Source organism: Ictalurus punctatus, chromosome 9 (genome assembly GCF_001660625.3).
Source record: "Ictalurus punctatus breed USDA103 chromosome 9, Coco_2.0, whole genome shotgun sequence".
Classification (NCBI taxonomy): Eukaryota; Metazoa; Chordata; class Actinopteri; order Siluriformes; family Ictaluridae; genus Ictalurus; species Ictalurus punctatus.
The window spans coordinates 21,965,715-21,986,967 of record NC_030424.2 but is presented as its reverse complement, the minus strand read 5'-3'; the positions used below and the strand labels follow the sequence as shown (position 1 = coordinate 21,986,967).

Sequence of the window (21,253 nt, the reverse complement as noted above, 5' to 3'; positions counted from 1 at the left end):
TCCTCTGAGGATGTGTAAAACGGCAGGACTTGTGGGGTGTTCCTGGGATGCAGTGGTTAGTACCTACCAAAAGTGGTCCAAGGAAGGACAACCAGTGAACCGGAGACAATGCCATGGGTGCCCATGGCTCACTGAGGTGTGTGGTGAGTGAAGGCTAGCCCATGTGGTCTTATTCCACAGAAGAGCTACTGTAGCACTAATTGCTGAAACAGTTAATGTTGGCTATTATAAAAAGAGGTCAGAACACACAGTGCATCACAGCTTGCTGTGTATGGGGCTGTGTGGCCACAGACCAGTCAGAGTGCCCATGGTGACTCCTGTCCACCACTTTAAGCACCTGCAATGGTCACGTAAGCATCAGAACTGGACCATGGAACATTGGCAGAAGGTGGCCTGGTCTGATGAATCACGTTTTCTTTTATATCATGTGGAGGCCATGTGTGTGTGTGTGTCATTTACCTGGGGAAAAGATGGCACCAGGATGCACTATGGGGAGAAGGCAAGCCGGAGGAGGTAGTGTGATGCTCTGGGCAATGTTCTGCTGGGAAACCTTGGGTCCTGGCTTTCATGTGAATATTACTATGTCACATACCACCTACCTAAACATTGTTGCAAAACAATTACACCCCGTCATGATAACGGTATTCCCTAATGGCAGTGGCTTCTTTCAGCAGGATAATGTACCCTGCCACACTGCAGAAATTGTTCGGGAATGGTTGAGGAACATGACAAAAGTTCAAATGTTGACTTGGCCTCCAAATTCCCCAGATCTCAATCCGATCAAGCATCTGTGGGATGTTCTGGACAAACAAGTCTTAACCATGGAGGTCCCAACTCACAGCTTACAGGATTTAAAAGATGTGCTGCTAATGTCTTGGATACCACAGCACACCTTCAGAGGTCTTGTGGAGTTCATGCCATATGTGTGTGTGTGTGTGTGTGTACAAAAAGCATATTATATAACAAAAACAAAAATGTCTATATACTTGCTTCACTCGATGTCAAGAGATAGACTTGCATAATGACATAACACTGATGCTGTTTCATAAATCAGCCTTTATGATGGGACACCTGTTGGAATATTCTTGTAGGTAGGTTTATATCAGTTGTCATGACAGGCTTATGTAGTTCACACTGCCTTCAGTAAAGTGTTATCTGATAGAATAAGTAGATTATAACCTGCTGGAGACAGTGTGTGTGTGTGTGTGTGTGTGTGTGTGTGTGTGTGTGTGTGTGTTTTAACCTGTTGGAGTCACTGTGTTGCTGGAGGTATGTGGCTGGCCATTAGAGTAGGTGACATGCTGAGTGTGCGTGTGTCCATGGTTGTGTCCGTTTGCAATAGGCAGAGCATTTGAGGTTATGGGTGCTGTAGATGAAGGATAACGCTTGACCGTCCTGGAGACATGAGACTGTCCTGAACCAGTCTGCTGCAGAGTGACCTCAGGAGAACCTCGTCTAACCTGGGTTCTGAAAAAAAAAACATACACGAGTGATTCAGCTTTGAATTCATTGAATTATAAAGTCAAAATGAAAATCCTCAGGTTGGTTACGGCTAAACTTGCCATTTTCCACACTTTTTAGTGTACTAGTGCAAAGCAAAAAAAAAACCCAAAAAACAGAACAAAATGTCTCAAGTCACTGAATAGATTCTTTGCCTCCAGACATCTTTTCACATAATGATTCACCAAACTTGGTACATGAAACCCACAGTTCTAAGATGCATAACGTCATTTGTTAATCCATACTCAGCCTTTATCAGCCTTCCATATTCCCAGCAAATGAAAGAATAAATGAGAGAGGATAATGCGACTACTTCAGCACAGCATGCGAGAGAGCAAGAACATGGAAAAATGCACCTCATCTATATTACGTCAAATATTTTGGTAACAGACCCTACCAGGCTGATGGTATCATTTTAACATAATTTTGACTAATTTGAAAAACAGGATGCTCTCATGTTATTGTGTTTGTGTTCTGCAATTAGCTAATAACTGCAATCAAAATGTTTTACATTTAATAGCTGCACGATTATCAAAAATTAGCTGCAAACAGCCCTGCTCCTCAACTGCAACAAATTTCTCGTAATAATTTCCAGGACGTTTCATTGTGAGTGAGTGTGCAAAGTAAACAACCAGGTAAAATAATAGGGAAAATAACAGACCATGATTTAGTACTGATGTATTGAAATTACTGTATTGTGTACTACTAGATATAATCACCTGGATGAAAATAACTTAAAATGGATGATCAGACTGTTGGAAAGATTTTGTGGTTGCCTTTTGTGTGTGATGTCCAAGCAGAACACAACATTGAGCCTCCATGTACCAGGATGTACAGGGCCAAATCTGTGTGTGACTTTGTCGAGACAAGCATGATGGAACTCTGGGACACTTAGACCATTCTGCAAAATCACTGGACATCAGTTAAAGCAAGTGAACCACAATAATACACTCTGAATATACTAGGAATGTTGCACCTACTCAGTGGAAAACTGGATTAAAACCTCAAGACATTGGTGCCATTCTAACCTGACAGGTATGAGATGCATAAGCATGTATTATACAAAAAATGCCACATACAACTAATTGTTTATCTGGAGAGCTGATCTGCAGACTATAAGAACCCTCTTCTGACTGCGTGTGTTTAACCCAAAACTCTGCATACAGTCTGTAGGCAAAAAAAAAAAAAAAACCTGTGGGATTTACCTGAGACTTGTATATGCCTACATTTCTGGGACATTAGACACAGTAGTGAGGTACTCTATCATTATCTGTCTGGTGACAAGCTAAAAGAAATATGTTGCATAATTCCTGAACATATACAGGGCTGGGGAAAACCCTTCACTTGGTAAAAATTTGGACATTTCTGACTACACACAGCTCTGAAAATCACCGAACTCAAATATGTTTCTCATTTGCACATATCACAGCCTGAATTTTAAGGTCTGGTTACCCCCAAAAGTGAAAATGGAGACAATTGCATTTAAAGGCTGCAATCGGATTGCTGTGTCGGTTCATCATGGGACATTCTGACAGCCAGTGTCTGATTACAATCTGAACTGATTAGGCTTATGTTTCTTTCACTACAGCATGTAAATGTCCAAAAATTTGATCAAAGCCTGACATTCAACACTGAAATCACACTTGGCTAGTAAAGTTTTAGATCACTTTTAGGCGAGCTGACTGCTTTTACCACCACTTGCTCCTGGCTCCTTACCCAACAGGATCTTTGCATGATGATATCTGAGGTAAGATTACACAGTAAATAACACATTTCCATGTCAATTTGGTGAAATATTTTTCATTTTGTTGATTAAAGTTAAGGTGTCAAAGTATGTTAAAAGCAAATTTTTAAACCGATTTCTGATTCGTTCTCTTTTCTTTCTTTTTTTTTGGCGGTTTGCCAGAATTCAGCTACAGAGACATCCAATAGTTTTTCTGAGACCAATGCACATTTTTCTTCAATTTTGTCATAGAAATTATAACCTGGGGCAAGTATCAGCACATCTATATACTGTATGTTCAGAAACCCAGGCCACTTGAAGAAAGTTAAACCCCAACAATGCAAAAATATAATACTATAACAAAATAAAGCAGTGGATCCAGTAATTGATCCATTTCTCAGCTGGTAAATGCATCAATACTGTTCCTACAGCAAGGCTATACTGAAAAACATTGTGAGTGTGTTGTAATGACCTTTTCCCCACCCGTCTTCGTGAGAGACACCTGGCTGACTCTCACGCTGGCACACGTGCACGCCTCAGACCAGATGTCTCGCCTTGCAATCTCAGTTCATTTCCTCACTGAATGAAGTCACTGCTGCCCTTCGCTATATTTGGACGAAGAGGCCTCATTTTCTTTGTTTGATGTCATTATCATTAGTTCAAGGCTCACTGCACTTATGCTTTGGGTGAACAAATTTGCAAACCCTGTAGCCAGGATTAAATGCACGAAACCTGCTGGAGAGCAGGAAAGCTCCTTTTAAAGCCTCATGTATTACCATTCACCTAATTAGATATGACCATGAAAGCATATACACTATGTGTGTGGTCATGAAATGAGGATGATGGTTGAGTGAGATGTTAAAAATTTGTTTAAAAAAAGGCGATGTCCAGTGAATTACTTAAAAAAAAAGATTATCGTTTGTTTCATTGTTGACTCATAGACAGATTGTATTGTGTAACTAAAGAACAGGGGATTATATAACACATTTTAACTGATTCAAATTAGACCAGAAGCTGTAGGTCATTATTAAAGAGAATCACTATAGTCTAGACATCATCAATCCCTTGAGGCATGATAAGAACCATGTACCATCATGTTCTTTGTAATCCAAATAGACAAATCTAATTACATAAGAGCTTTGTAAAGCGTGTTAGCGTGATTTACAAGTATATTGTTTCAAATTGTTGTTCATTATGTCATTAAATTTAAATGAGACAAAGCCCAAAAGCTTCAACAGATGTGGACACAATTGATGACTGCATTTTCTTTGGTCTGGAACTTTATCTGGTCAAGTCTGAGAAGGACATTAAGTATGAGACTTTCCCGAACAATCCCCCTGCCTAGTAAGTTCATTTAATCATTTTTCAAATGGCAAGGACTATTAACAAGTGCAGGCACAAACAATTATAGCTAGCTAAGACAGAAACTTAGCAATAAGTTTAAGCTTAGAAACTTAACTAAACCCTGAGCCCATGGACCACACCAAACAGATGAGCAAATGTAGGTCAAATGTATTTTTTTATTTTTATTATAACTACATTCAATATCTGGAGGAATAACTGTTATAATAGCACTGAATGGCAAAGAACTACACTACCAATCAGCCACTGCATGTCACATGATCTTGCCGCACAGTCCCTGATCACTTACACTTGTTTCCAATTTCATCTAATTAGTGTCACTATATAAGTATGGCTGCGGCCGCATATCCCTACTATACAGTATGTAAAAAGCACTACGCCAAAGGAGTAGTATGGCTGAATTCTCAGTAGTAATAAAATAGTAGGAGAGAAATGTCTGGATGACCTACTGCTTCCACCTCGATTCTGCACTATGGTACCACTGGACACTGTGGATACTGCGCTATCCCATAATGCAATGGGACTGGTGCAGAGGAGCTGTTGGAATCTGCACCGTGTGGTACGTCTGGATTGTATTCATTCTTACCGTTTATTCTGACCAGTACATACTGAGCAGTAGGCACTGAATCAAATGCAGTAGGTACTGTCATAGGCTGTGTCTGAAATCCCACTGTCTCACTGTCAAGGTTTTTTCCCCTGTTTGTAATTTTGTGTGCTATGTTCTTGCCTATAGTCTGTATGTTTCTTGCTTTGCATTCATAGTTCATGTTAGCAGTTCTTGTAAACTGCCTGCATTTGTCTCCTCACAATAACACTGGATTTCTTCAGTTTATTAGCTGCCACTAATAATGATCTTGAATTTCTAATGCTTGCATACTTCATTAGATGTTTGCCCAATGTTATGTTAGTTATGACTATTTTTGTAATCTGTTAGATGACCAACAACCCATACACAGATGCAGCCAGTCACGTTATGTCATTTTCTATGGATATGAATTAGTATTTTTCCCCATGATAAATTGCCACCCCAATACTGTCATTAGGTCTAACCTTGCCACCCCATTGTTAAAGGTCTGTCTACTCCCCTGCACAGAAGACCTTCAGAGAATGTTGGTGTGACAACGTCCGACCTTCCTGAACTTCTAGTCTCCTTCACCTCAAACGATGGCACATAACATGTTCAAAAGGTAAGTATGAGCTGTGTCTGGTCATCTTAGTCAGGATAGGTGGTTTAATCATGTACTCCATTCCCACTGTTGAGAAATATAACATAGAACCATATAAAATATTTTCATGTCAAATAACCCAGCTTTATTACAGACTAATTGAAATTTATGTCTTTACTGACACAATGTTTCCCACTGTTTTCAAATTCTCCACACACCAGCAGGCTGGTTACAGCAATACCACTCTGGGAAAACCACAGCAGTGTGTGATCTTGATGGAGTTGACTGTTTGCGCTGAGTCGCGAGACTTCCAATGAAACCAGTGAGGTCTGGTTCTACTTTACCTCACTGAGAAATCAAACTTCAGCCATGCACCTGAGGACACCAAACAATTAGTGTTCAGTCACCTGGTGACAGTGTGGGGAATTCATCTGATTAGAACAGTTCACAAGTCGGTATTATATAGATTTACATCCATTCGTTTGACTGTTGCATTCATCAAATACAGCTTAGAATAGAAAAGGGATACAATTGAGCATTTAAGGAACCTTGCTAAAGGACCCAACAATTGTCAAGTCAAGGGGCTTTATTGCCATTTCAGCCATATACAGCTAGTACAATACTCAGTGAAACAAACCCACGTTCCTCCATGACCATGGTGTTACATAAAACACAAAATGGTAGCTTGGTGGTTGTGGGATTTTAAACTCCCAACCTTCTGATCTTTAGCTTTCAAACCTGATATATCAGCCAGTCATCCTAGAAAGAAAAAACCATAACATACTTATTAGTAGCACCTTATATAAGATCAATCTCTGCACAAGCATAACATAACCATAAACACATCTCCACTACTCTAAATTATTTTAGCAAGATATACAGTATATGCCCTAACATTTGCATGTCCTCCCTGTGTCTCCCCCAAGGGGGTTTCCTCCCACCTCTGAAAAATATGCCTGTAGGTAGAGTGGCTCCACTAAAATAATAGTGGTGTGTCGTTCATGAATGATTTGTTCATTTTGAATGAATCTTTACTATGACTCGGGAACAACGGGTTGTCTCAGAGTGATTCGTTTATTTTTGACTGCGCATGCGCTGCAACATCCCCACAGGTTGTGTACAGGAAACAAAAACGATTAGTTCCCCTCTCGAGTCTTCAGGTTCGACTGCATTCAGCCTATGGGGTGGTCCACACCTACCGCAATATTTAGAAGTCTTGTCACCTCCCAACCATGAAGAGGAGAAATTTGATTCATTTCCTTAAACATTTCAACAAATGACATCACATCATATGCATCGTATATGTATGTAAGGTGCTGCAAAGTATTTGAATGTGAACATAATTTTATCATACTCGGTTAGATATACAGCATCCTAGCAATTGTGTTTTACTTCCCAGAAAGAAAATGCTCTTCTTATTTTTGGCTCCACATACTGTATTACTACTCACGGCAGTTCTTCTGGCTCTGACATTTTCTCATAGAATTCTCTCCACATTCAGTCATTAGCATTGCATCTTTCTTAGAGAGGAAAATAAACGTGTTCTTTCCACTGTTGTCATTTAGTCAACAGATCAAGTAAACATAGGGCAATAAAACTTAAATTCAATGAAAACTAGAAGACGTTTTTAAGGAGAAGAAGAGATTCCATGAATATTTTCCATAAAATTGGATGCAGAAAGAGCTGAGTGACAGAAGCCAAGTTTTGCAAGGACATTCAGTATGTGGACTTTGTGGGTGCCACCCACTGGGCTTTGGTAGGTGGGTAAACTGTTCACCATCCATCCCTGCAATCCTGAATTGATTATTGTTTGCATTTAGGTGGCTATTGGAAACAGCAGTCCTGTAGGTCCCTATGTACCACAAATGATAACATGGGAGAGGAGGACTTGGAACACAGACTGCTAAACACACTTGACCTAGTTTATAAAACTATGACAATTCAAAAGAGCAATCGGGCATAAGTTGTGACTGTTTTTGCTACATAACAAAAACTGTGAACAGCAACAGTTTGTCTCCTTAAATGTTTGAAGGAATTGCTTAAATTGTCAGGAAAAACACAAAAGCACTTCAAAATGATAACACAACTTTGAGCATCCCTTATCTTAAAGACAACATTACAACATTCTAACCATTTGAAAACACTCCTGAATAAAGTCCTCTGTCTAACTTATAGCATTATCAATTACTCATTTCTAAACATCTTGACCACCAAATTTCATTTTGTTCTTTAATGCCTCATTGTGCTGCGTTGTACCAAGAATGCAGTTAAGTTTGCAGCAGTGTCTGAACATGAAGAGGTAAGGTCAGAGAAACCATTTCAGCATGGCAAAACCCATTTGTCATCCTGAGTTGTTTGGAAGTACAGAACCCACATCCAACGTCCAAGCATTTATCATCTATCAGTTAATGCAGAAATTTTCTGATATGAAGTCTGTGTTTGAGGGTTGGAAATAGTCAGTTGGCTCTGCACTGACTGTCTAAACAAATCTCTCTGACATCAGGCAGGACCCTCAGGCATCAGCTGCCTGGTCTGGGATTCAGAGTACTGTGAGCAAATGGACAGCAACAAAGCAGCAGTTAAATGGCACGATTCCAAGCCCTATATTTAGCAATGGACTGGAAATAAACTGAGAAAAAGGGGAGCAAATATCCCAGGTTATTAGGTTAACAATTCACCAGTGTTCTGAGTATATTTATTTAATTTATTATGTCAAGAAATAAACTTTCAAAAAAGGGGGAAACAGAAACAAAAAACAATTTAACTGTATTTACACAATATGACTAATGTTCAGGTTTCTTTATGAGCCAACTGGTGATTCATCCAAATGGAATTTATTGTATAAGAGCTTGGCATTATTAGCATCAATCAAAGCATCAATCAAAACGCTGGTTTGCAAAGAGCTGGTAAGTGGCATCTGGTGGAGGTCAAGTGGAAATCCAAGTTTGCACAAGTTTTCGAAACAAAAATTCCTCTAACCACAGCATACCTAATTTCGGTGCGAGAATCCGAACATGTAGATCATCAGGCTAATTTGGAACAACAGCCCACTGGAAAAGGGCATAATTGTTATTGAGCTTTGCAGCTGAAACAGGAGAGACATTGTGAATATGAAAGGAGCTTTAAGATTTACAGAATTGTTCCAACTGAGGAATTTTAAATGTCTTTGGGCTCAAAAATCAAATCGCTGGGTGTGATTTTCTTATGGAAATATACAATATACTTTTCATAAAACAGTTCAGGTCCATTACTAATTCAGAACAATGTTTTACTGTTTTAAGCTCTTCAGCAGTATATCTTGGTACGATTTGAAAATGTGAATGTGTTCCAAGACCTATTTGAGGTTAGCAGTGATGCTTTTGCCTACAATATAATGAGTCTTTATTGGTCACATATACATATGCACAGTTAAATTCTCTTCTTCGCATACCCCAGCATGTCAGGAAGCTGGGGTCAGAGCGCAGGGTCAGCCATGACACAGCGCTCCTGGAGCAGAGCGGGTTAAGGGCCTTGCTCAAAGGCCCAACAGTGGCAGCTTGGCAGTGCTGGGGCTTGAACCCCTGACCTTCCGATCAATAACCGCTAAACCACCACTGCCCCAAATAACATGAACAAATAACATAATAGTCAGTAAAACATGTTGAATGTTGACTCATATTACATTTGGAAGCCAACAGATGATATGATAATGGCCACAGATCAATTTATTTATACCACAGCTCTGTTGAATTTTTAAATCTGGCTTGTCAGGAGGCTCGTTGATTAATTTTCTATTGCAGCACAGCTCTGATAGTTGCACTGATTACAAGACAAAGCACAGGTTTATAATATTAATGCACTCATTTTAATGTGTTATGGTTTCTATAGTAACAACTTACATGGTGACTTATATGGTTGACACTCCACATAAACAAATTAAACATCGGTGTGTAATGGTTGATATGACAAAGTTTCATATGAGGAAGCGTTTATTTAGCATTTATGGAAGGAGTCTCCAGTGTCAGTGCTTTGAAACAGTCAGAGTTAAAGCTGTAACTTTAAGTTATCTGAAACATAGGAGTCTCTAGGCTGTGGGGCTTTGTGTTTTTTCAATAACATGATAAAGTGCTTTTTTTTTGTCTTATTAATTTCAAAAGTGGGCGCATGGTGGCCTAGTGGTTAGTACGTTCGCCTCACACCTCCACTGTGTGTGCAGAGTTTGCATGTTCTCCCCGTGCTGCGGGGGTTTCCTCCGGGTACTCCGGTTTCCTCCCCCAGTCCAAAGACATGTGTGGTAGGCTGATTGGCATGTCCAAAGTGTTCTTAGTGTATGAATGGGTTTGTGAATGTGTATGTGAGTGTGTGCCAGACAATGGATTGGCACCCTGTCCAGGGTGTACCCCACCTTGTGCCCGATGCTCCCTGGCATAGGCTCCAGGTTTCCCCGTGACCCTGAAAAGGATTAAGCGGTATAGAAAATGGATGGATGGATGGATAACCTCAAAAGTGAGAAAACAGAGCTTGGTAAGTACACTGTGCTGTTCAATGTGCAAAAAGGTCAGCATGGGTAAATTGCTATGGTATAAGAGGAATAAAAAGCTCTGGGATGTGCTGTTATTATAAAATAATCAACAGGCGGTCAAGTGTACTTTCAAAGGTCATGTGGAATCTGTAGACATAAAAGGCCTGGTTTATGGACATCTGCTAGATCAGGGACATGCAGAGAGATCATTAGGGGCTCAAATGTTTAAAAAAAAAAGGGGGGTGGGGGGCTATGTCACCAAAGAACTAGATAATTTACTATTTTACATAGTTCACTATCATTAACTTAACTACATATTTTTATCACCCTGGTACACATCACAATAATGAATATGAATATAAGGTCACACTAATGATTATGAGAATGACACTGCTAATATAAGCTAATGGTATTTTATTTTTTAACATTTATATAAATAATTACAACAAAATGGCAACTTTTAGTGGAGAGATGAATACAAAGAATGTTTAAACATTGTGAATTTTTTTTAAAACTACGATTACTAAAATTAAAACTAAAATTACCATCCACAAATATAGTGACACAACCACTGTATGTCACTTATTGTAAATTGAGTAAAACTAAATTTCACAATTAAATTTATATTTGACAGCAGCACTTTGATTTCAATAATACTGCAGCACTGTTTGCTGAACTGGCTTTTTAGTCTCAAAGCCTTAACTTTCTGTTGGGTACCATCTATTCAAAGATGCCTTTTTTTTTTTTGCAACTATCTGTCTCATATTAGTTCACCCTTTTTCACCTCATTCAGTTTTTCTTAAATTTTTTGCCCCCTCTTTCTGTTTGGCATCGTGCTTTTACTGACTATATAACATACTATTACATGGTTACTTGCATGTCTGGAAATGTAACGAACTTGAGTAGCTAGTACTTACCAACACATTCCCTCTCAATCAATATGAAAACGACTGGTGATAAGCATATAAAATGCTACAAATATTACGAAACGGTTAGTAGAAGAGCTAGCAGTTTCAGCATACCTGTCTGATTGCTGAAATGAGACGCATCACGATTGCGACATGACAAATCGGACAAATAAATAGGAAAATTCTCCCGCTTTCTTGTGATTTCATTTGCTACTGTTTTGTCCATGCTCTGATGTTAATTTGAATTCAAATGCTTTTTACATAATATAATTGTGTAGCACCCACCCCACCCCCAACACACACACATCCCTGTGCTAGATAGATTATTTCCCAGTGATTCAAATATGCACTTTCAAACATTCTCTATGCCAGTGTAAAATACCCTGAAAACAGAACACTGAAAACATAATTTCATAAATGTTTTAAAAATTCCTCTACCCCTCCTGTATTAGACAGTGACAAAACTGTCTATACTAAGCTATCGTCAACCTTTATAAAGAGTCTGATATCCTGCCTGGTCTGGGTATCTGTGTACACTGAGATGAGACGCTCTGGTTTGTTTTCAAAGCATTCAGAATTTGCATCAAGTTGAAATTTGACTAATAGTGTCTCATATAGCCAGATAGCCAAGCAAACAAATGCATCCAATACACTATATGGCCAAAAGTTTTTGGAGTCTTGACCATCATACCTGTGCATTTTAAAAATCCCATTCCAGATTTATTCCCCCTTTGCCATTATAATAACTTCCACTCTTCAGGGAAGGCTTTCCACTAGATTTTGGAGTGAGGCTGTGGGGACTTGTGACCATTCAGTCACTAGAGCATTAGTGAGGTTAGGCACTGATGTTGGGTGAGGAAGTCTGGGGTGCAGTCAGGGTTCCAGTTCATCCCAAGGGTGTTCAGTGGGTTTGAGGTGCAGGAAACTTGAGTTTTTCCACACCATCCTTGGCAAACTATGTCTTCATGGAGCTCACTTTGTGCACAGGAACACTGTGATTCTGGAACAGGTTTAGTCCCCTTAGTTCCAGCGAAGGGAAAGTGTAATTCTACAGCATACAAAGACATCCTATACGATTGTGTGCTTCCAACTTTGTGGCCACAGTTTGGGGAAGACCCACATCCAGTATGGGTGTGAGGATCAGGTCCATAAACTTCTGGCAATATAGTGTATATTCCAGTCTCAAATATTCTTACAGTTTCACAGCCATTGGGTAGATCCTAGAAAAATTGCCGGGGACATGTATGATTTGCACCAAAAGGATGTTTCCACATTAACCAGTATTTAAATCCACAGTGCCGTTTTAACCACTTCCAGCAATCATAAAATGATTTGCTGGAATGACTTTTAGTGGCTTTAAATATTAGTTGTGTCTTCACTGAAGGCAAAGTAAACCAAAGCATGATCTTGTATCTGATTGAGTTAGTCAGTACAATGACAGCTATAGCCAGTATATAGCCTCGATTTACAGCTGCATATGCCACAATATCATAATTGTAGTTTTCTATAAATAAATTCATGACCCAGTAATGTAATCACATTGCCATGTGACACAAACATCTGGGTTTGAAGGAAAGCAAATTTGCCCTCCGCAATACATAGCTGTCAGGAAGCGAGAGTTCTATCACAGAAGAGGATATTTACAACAGATACCACTCTGAGATTACAACACTGTGATTATGACTTCACCAGGAGTTGTCAAGTGACGTGTCAACGTCTAGATACAGACTCAATAAAGTAGTTCCATGTATTGAACCAAGTACTTGAAAGAAAATACTGTAGAAGCGCTGATAAACATATAAAAAAAAACTGGCTGTAGTTTAGTGACTCTAAACATGAACCAGTTCAGCTTCTCCAGCAGTTCCTGTGTTGTGGCTTGTACAATCATATGAATTTATATAAATAACTTAATTGAAGACAGCTCATTAGACCGGAGATTAGCTACAGGGCTCGAGACATTGCTTCAGAAAGGAGAGAGTTTAGTTCTTGCAGAATTAAATAAATAATTTTTTTGTTTTATTTACCTCTCTGCTCTGATTAGCAAACTAAAAACAAAGTGTTTAAAGATGAAAAGATGAGTGTTTAAAGATGAATAGACAGAAAAATATGCTTTTATTCTCCATGCATTAAATTCCATGGTGCATTAAAAGCTAACTGTTGCCGCCATTCAGTCTTGTTAGCTGCTCCATTGTACGCAAGGATATTTTATTTAACTGGACTGTTACAAATTTTAGTTGAATGCCCATGCACTACACTGGACTACACAATACACGCCCAGCAGTGTGTTAGTAAGTAAGACTAGCTAATGTTTACTTATTTTTGGAAATCTGTGGGAAATGGAGCTACACGGGAGGCAGTAGGGGTGCGGTAGCCATGCCGTTTTCACATTATGATCCACTATTACTCACAGAAATAACGCCCAGCTACCCTCATAGCGGTAAACCACTCTGGCCTAATGGATCGACTTTTCCCAGGCATTATGTCTCAGTTCCAAGGTCGCTGTCTCACTCTTTTCAATAGGGCCCTTGCACCTAACATTTACCATGACTCTGGAATATATAAATGGCAATATTTTCCCCTTAAATATATGTCATTGAGTGTGTAATAAAATCTGTTTTGCCACATCTCTCTTGACAACACTTGGAAAGCTGGTATGAGCTTTGTCCTCAGTGAAGTAAAACTAAAATAAGCCAGACGTTTCTGTCACTTCAAAGCATGAACATAAATTGCAACCCTTTGGAAGATTTTAACCTCTTGTGGTCACTCTTATGTGCAGGTCTGCGAGGTTGTGGTGTAAAACAAAACACTGTTTAGCCTTTTCTGTGTGCCAGCATATTTAGAACAGGCTGTATTTAATTGGACAGTGACACAATTCTCAATTTGGCTCTGTACACCAACACTTTGGATTTAATGTTATAGTGCAGGATGTCAGATTTAATTTAAGTGTAGTTCCATCTATAATATGTGAATCATATACATAGGAACCAAAGCCTTTCATTTCACAATACCCTCATTACAGGTGACCATAAGTAAAACTCATCTGGTTGCATAATTGCTTCTTGGCGATCTGTGTGTGTCACGATTTCCCTTCGCGTGAAGCGCTGGAGCATGCAGCGAGCTCTGAAACCCCAAGCGCAAGCTCGAAGTGCGAGCCCGTGCTTCCAGGTTTTTCAGTGACATTGACTTTGTTTACTTTTGACACGTGTGTTTTGTTATGGTTTATGTCCTGTCTCCACCCCTGTATTGTCATTGGTTGTTTCCCATATGGGTCATCATTGTTCTCAGCTGTTTTGACTTTCCCCCCTGATTATGTTTGTTATTTAAACCCTTCGTGTGTCTAAGTATTATGTGAGTTTTCCAAATACCAAGCCTTTGTTCCTTGTTTCTGTACCATAGTTTTGATCCTATTCTCATCCTCATTACTCGATTCTAGTTTAGCCTTGTTTATGCCAGTTTGCAGATCGCCTGACCCATTGCCTGTTCTGACCACGCCTGTGTTTCACGATTGGATTTGTGTGCTTATCTCTCGTCTAATAAAGCTCTTATCTGCACTTGCATCCATTCTAACCTCCATTACGTGACAGAATACTTCACCGTAACATGGATGCAGCAGAATTTTTCAGAGTCCAAGGGGCCCTTTATAAAAGAGAACAACCGAGGTGGGAGAAGGAGGGGAAATTGTCCCTAATTCACTATGATGTACGCCATCTGGGGGTTTATCAAAGAGGAGCCTTCCAACCAGGCTGGAACCATCTCCCACCCTCCCTCTCCCACTGTGGATCTAGTCCAGCCTGCAAGTCAATGGAGACCGCAGCTCAACATCCCTGTTCAGCTGAAGATGTTGCTCCGCCTCCCGGTGCAGCCAAGAGCTCCACATTTCTTTCTTTCTGCTCCACCTCGGACATCACTACGCCAGAAGTTCTGCCTTCCTGCTTGGCTGAGGACGTCACTCTGCCTCCATGCTGAAGACGTCGCTCCTTTTCTTTCTTTGCGCCATATGTTGCTCCCCCTTCCTGCTCCACAAAGTACACCCCCCCATGCTTTGCAGAGAAACTTGCTCCTCCCTCTGGCCTCGCGGAGAACTTCGCTCCACCCTCGGACCTCGCAGAGAGTGTCGCTCCCCCTCTAGCTTCATGGGGAACGTCGCTTCCCCCTCAGGTTCCGCCTTGAGCTTCGTTACTCCTGCTGGCTGTGCAGTAGCCATCGCTCCGCATTCAAGCCAGGCTGGGTATATCTCCTCTCTCTGCAGACCGCCCCACAACCTGAACCTCAAAGAGCATGCCAAGTTCCTGTCTGAAGTCAACGAGGCAACCTCCCAAGCCATGTTCCTGTCCGAGATCCACGAGACGACCTCCTACGCCAAGTTCCTGTCTGGGGTTGATGATCTGACCTCCTACACCAAGTTCCTGTCCGGGTTCGACAAGACGACCTCCTATGCCAAGTTCCGGTCCGGGGTCGACGAGACGACCTCCTATGCCAAGTTCCTGTCTGGGGTTGACGAGACGGCCTAGCAAACCCTGTTCCTGTCTGAGGTTGACGCCATGACCAACAACATTCTGTTCACAGCTGAGTCAACTCACACGGCCAACAAGTTCTGCTCAAGCCAGAGTCTGCTGACACGGCCAACCAAGTTCTGCTCACACCAGAGTCTGCTGACAAGGGCAATCAAGTTCTGCTCCCACCTGAGTCTGCTGACAAGGGCAACCAAGTTCAGCCTGCTGAGTCAACGGAGAACAACACTCAGCATCCCTATCCAGCTGAGGACGCAGCTCAGCATCCATATCCAGCCAAGGACACCACTCAGCCTCCCTGTTCAGCTGAGTTGATATGTTTCCACCTCCCGTTGTGGCCAAGAGCTCTGCTTTGCTTCCCTACTCTGCCTCGGACCTCACTATGCCAGGCTTCTCTGAGGAAATCGCTCTGCCATGCTGTTCCGTTAAGGACGTCGCTCTGCCATTCTGTTGGCTGAAGTTCCTCTGCCATTTTAAGAGAACCAGCAAACTGCAGCATGATAACTCGTTTGTTACGTAACAAGACTTGGACAGGAAGTAAGCGCAGGAGTAAAGTCTTTATTATTCACTAAAGTCAAGGTACCATGAGGCAGAAACCAAGGTCTTAACAAAACTACAGCTGAATCAAGAAACATGAACTTAAACAGGGCGTGGAAACACTGCCACCTTTAACTAACTTAAACATCTATCTATTACCTAGAAATGAGGCAGGAAACACAAAACTTAGAACAGGACTATGACACGAAACTCTCGTTTAACTACAGCCTGAAACTATCGTTTAACAATGACATGACACTCCCGTTTAACTATGAGTTGACTCCCGAGTCATGAAACTCTCGTTTTACAATGACATCAAACTCGCGTTTAACTATGTCATGAAACTCGCATTTAACTATGAGATGAAACTTTCATTTACCTATGGCATGAAACACGGTACAAGAAACTAGCCAAGACATGGAAACTTTACCACGTGGCACCATTGCAGCTTTCAGTCTCTAATACCGCGCCACGTGCGCAGCAACGCGAGGGATTTAAATAACCAGTCACAAATACCTTAATTGCTGACAGCTGGTAACACTTGGAAACACACCCTCGTGCCTCCACCAATAACTGAACAGGGAGGGGACAGGACAAAAACCAAAACAAGTGCACATGTCCATTGTAAACAAAGTGCTATCGTCCATGTGCACGTCGTCGCCACAGCGCCATCTTCCGGCAAGATTGTGACAATGTGCATGTGCTAGTACATAGTAGAAACTGACCAAGACAATAATTGTCCTTTAAAATGCTTCAAAATGTCTTGATTTAACTGACAAATATATATTACGGAACTTGACAAATATATACCTAGCTCTTCAAATATATAACTCCATCATGTCATCCTACCAAGCAAAATAAAATTATTTTGGTCATGAATCAGACAGATTCATCATATATTTTATAAGTAATGACACGGAACATCAATAAATAATAATGTGAAATGGTAAATGTGAAAGGTCCAGAAATAGCATTCTGTTTTCATTTAATGTGCTTGCAACACAGGCCTGCACCTGGCATTTAAGATAAAGCCTTGGCTTATGGTCTCGTCTATTATCCATAATGCGCAGGGCCAAACATCAGTGAACAATTAGATCCCAATGACTGCACTGTTGTGTATCATAGCATCTCTAATCACTGTGGTTCTGGAGAAGATACTGCTGATCATGGCACATTTTGCTTTATTTAAGAAAAGATTAAGCTGCCACAAGACAGATGTCTTAATTAACAAGACCCAGCCAATCCATATCCCCAGAGGTGGGAAGAAGTTGTATATCATGACTAAATTGTATCATTTTAGAGGATTTGAGGATTTTACCAAAATAAATACCTTTTGTTTAGAACCTTGAAGTTACTAATTACAAATATAAACTTAAGTACTACAATACTAATGTTACATACTAAGTTTCCCCAGTCAGAAAACACTTAAATTCACCGCGTTCCACCTACCAGAGCCAATAAAATATGACCGAGGTTTACTTCTATATAAGACACTTTGAGAGCACTACAACATGCCAGTCAAAAGACTCAAAAATGTCTCCAAATTGGCACTTTGTACAACATCAACAAAGATGGTGGAAAAAGCAGGGCTGCCGAGCGGTGCAACAGACATACGGTTGCTATATCGTCCAGAGATTGAGAAAGCAAAACTGGCCATGTTCTCTGGGTGAGATGGAAGGTATGCCTCCCCTGTCAATCACAGTGACACTAGCCAATCGTGGGCATGCTCTGCTCATGCAGAAGGGGGGATAGCAGTTTCCTCTGAGTATATTACTCTACCCCGTGATGCAGAATTAGCAGCAGTCCTAAAAGATGTATTTGACTGGCTGTATGTGTCTCAGAGGACGCACATGATAGTCTTCACTATCCCTGGTTAGTAACTGTTAGTAGTGGAGACCTGACTGGTGGGTGGGAATTGGCCAAGACTAAATTAGGGAGAAATTCTGAGGGGGAAAAAAAATATATATTATTTTTTTGGAACCACCAAAAAATGTCAAAAAATGAAATTCTAAATCCAAGAACTAGACAAAATATTAGATTTTTTTCTATACGGTGACAGTTTGTTAGAAGGAAACTGTCCAGACTGACAAACTGGCACTCACTAGTTAACCCAATATCTTTAGTTTCACATAAAAAGTGCAACTCTCTCATTTAAACAACTAAATGCTAGTTCTCAGTATATAACAAAGCTTCTGTGAACCCCAGATAACCACTAAGAGCAGTAAGTATCACCTGTTTATATTCTTGTGTGCACGGGCACACACGCAGAAACCTTCCAGCAAAGTCATAAAAGTGATGCATGATGCAGTGTTTGCTATAAACACAACTGTCACACAGCCATCTTTCCCTGGAACTTTCTTGACATGTTCTTGCCAGGTCAGTGTTTGCTCCAGTTATATATATATATATATATATATATATATATATATATATATATATATATATATATATATATACAATATATATATATATATATATATATATATATACAATATATATATATATATATATATATATATATATATATATATATATATATATATATATATATATATATAAAATCACAATTACATAAGTAACCACCATTCTACAGTGATGAGAATCATCTGGAGGATGTGTGCCACATTGTTATGAGGAACCGACAAACAGTACCTTAGGAATTAACTGCAAAGGTGTTCAAAGAAGACCACCAAAGTCATGCCACTGGGAGAAGTGCAGTTAACCTTGTAGAAACAGGAGAAAGTGCACAGTGATGCCCATGTACCAGCAGCGCAGAAAGCCGATAAATAATACCCATGAGGAAGAAAGGCACCTCGTAATGTGACATGTGGCTATATGGGCCGGGTGTCCAGCCTGCCTACTGGCGATTGTGATGACGTCCAGCAACCAGTTGGCCAGCCGATGCTTAGACAAAGGAGCCTCTTATATATTTCCTCCATGAGAGATATATAGTTAGTCTGATGATCATATGGTTGCCACCCGGTCTAAACGGTCCCTTAGGGTGCATAGTAGGCACAACAAGGAATGCACTGCAGGCTCACCTTCAACTTTACTAGATCAAGTGATTCATTTACTATACTGGGTGGTCAATATGACTATGAAGGTAATTGGGAAACCATGGCAGTGCCTCATGAGACAAACCTTGTAAATCCTTGGTGATGGTAAGATGAACTTGGGTAGAAGAAGAAGGCCCATATGAACCATTCATTGCAGGAATTACAGCTAATAACCTTAATATATGGAAAGGAAGAGTCTTTAGTAAAGAGTTCAGCCCCCTCAAATCTAGACTTGGATGGAGACTGCCATCCTTCTTCTGAACAAGGACGAATGTTGGCAAGAACTCATTATTTTATAACAGGTGGACACATTTTAACTTTCACTCGAATATCAATCCAACCAGCACTTGACAGAACACCCCTATTTTTTCACTTAAATATAACTTTTTCCATCACTTCATGGTTTGTATCTTTTCATTTCAAGGATCATCATTAGATGCTATAACCTAAGCACATGGAACGTTGTATAAAATGAGGTCACTTTTGAGCAGGAGTATTGGAAAGATTTTAGCTGTAATTTAGGTTGTGATTACACAGTTAGACACTATACTACTTTATATCAGAGGAAAGTCTAACCTTTTGCTCAAAATCAAAACAAAACAATTGCATGGAACCTTTCCAATTCCAATCTGGACTACATTTCTTTATTGACACAGCTATATTTCAGTAAGTTAGGACATTTTCATACTTGAAGTTGCTGTTTCCTAAGTAAATGTTTTCTGGCTGAGATCTTTTAAAACTGTGAAATAGCTGAAACTCATGTTTGCCACTAGAGGCCCATATAACATGTCAATTGCTCCAGTGCATCAATTTTCCCTTCAGCACTTGAAGTGAGGAGTGAGAATGGAGGGTGGAGAGGACAGCCAGAGACCAATCACTCCTAAAGGAGGGAGGAAAGAGAGAAAGAAGAAGGGAGAAAGAGAGAGAGAGAGAGTGAGAGAGAAAGAGAGAGTGAGAGACAGAGAGTGAGAGAGTGAGAGAGTAAGAGAGACAGATAGAGAGAAAGAGAAAGACTGTGATTCAGTGGTGAAATTCATTAATCCAAAGGGACTGGAGACTGGAGTGTGCAGAATTTAAAAGATCATGCAATGTATCTGGCTACATACACATGCATAAGTAATTTGCCAAATTGTACAGACATAGTCACAAATGAAATGCACGATGCCAACAAAGATTTAGGTTCTACACACAACCTCATAATCTCTACACAACTGAGATCTGTTCATTCTATAACTCCTAAACACAGTTGGTATATTTGAGCAGCAATTAATTATAAGGAAACCATAATAAATATATTAGCGTGATAGTAGTTTATAGCCTGCAGGCAATTTCACGAGTACAAAATTAAAGGAAATCTTTGGGGAAAGTGTTACCACATGTTTTGAAACTCTCATGAACTGCATGTCACAAATGGTTTTCTCTCTGATTCATTCCAGCAGTGGAATCAGTCTAAATTGCTTAAATAATACGATTAGGTTAAGGAGTGAATGTCGAAAATTTTCTTATCAAGTTTTATGCAATAAATAGTCATTTTGGTGAATATTATTTAAAGCATTTGAAGCAGTCCACTATAATTGATTAGCTTATGTATTGGTAAAAAAAAAAAACATAAATAAATAGGGGTAAATAAAATATAGCAGTTGTAATGTTCTAAACATGCAATAATGCATAGTAGGTCATGGGTTCATGTGGAATGCTGAGTCTGCATTCTTTGTTATGTTGATGTTATATAATCCAGTGTTTGCAAAGATACCCTGCAGAATGACTGTCCTAAATCAATGAAAAGGATGTCCCCTTGGCTCCAGAATGACTTAACCCCTCACACCCTCCACACTGCACAGTCATACTGCCCAACAGGAAAGCCAAAGGTCCACCCTGCATCACCAGCACACCCACCGACAGCGGGAAGCACTCCATCACTGACTACTGTCACGTCACACTTCTGAACTTTATAGAGCAATATATAAGAATTATATATTGTATGTACTG

At 40.1% G+C, this 21,253-nt stretch overlaps 1 protein-coding gene across 2 annotated transcripts in view; it reads right to left on the bottom strand.

Annotated features, from left to right (window-relative positions):
• Positions 1–21,253, bottom strand: part of LOC124626008 (latent-transforming growth factor beta-binding protein 2) — a 123,346-nt gene that overhangs the window by 71,851 nt on the left and 30,242 nt on the right. For both annotated transcript variants that reach the window (XM_047157434.2, XM_017476525.3), the window contains exon 4: positions 1,244–1,467. In XM_047157434.2, the coding sequence (XP_047013390.2) occupies positions 1,244–1,467 (224 nt within the window). The remainder of the gene's footprint in view (positions 1–1,243; positions 1,468–21,253) is intronic.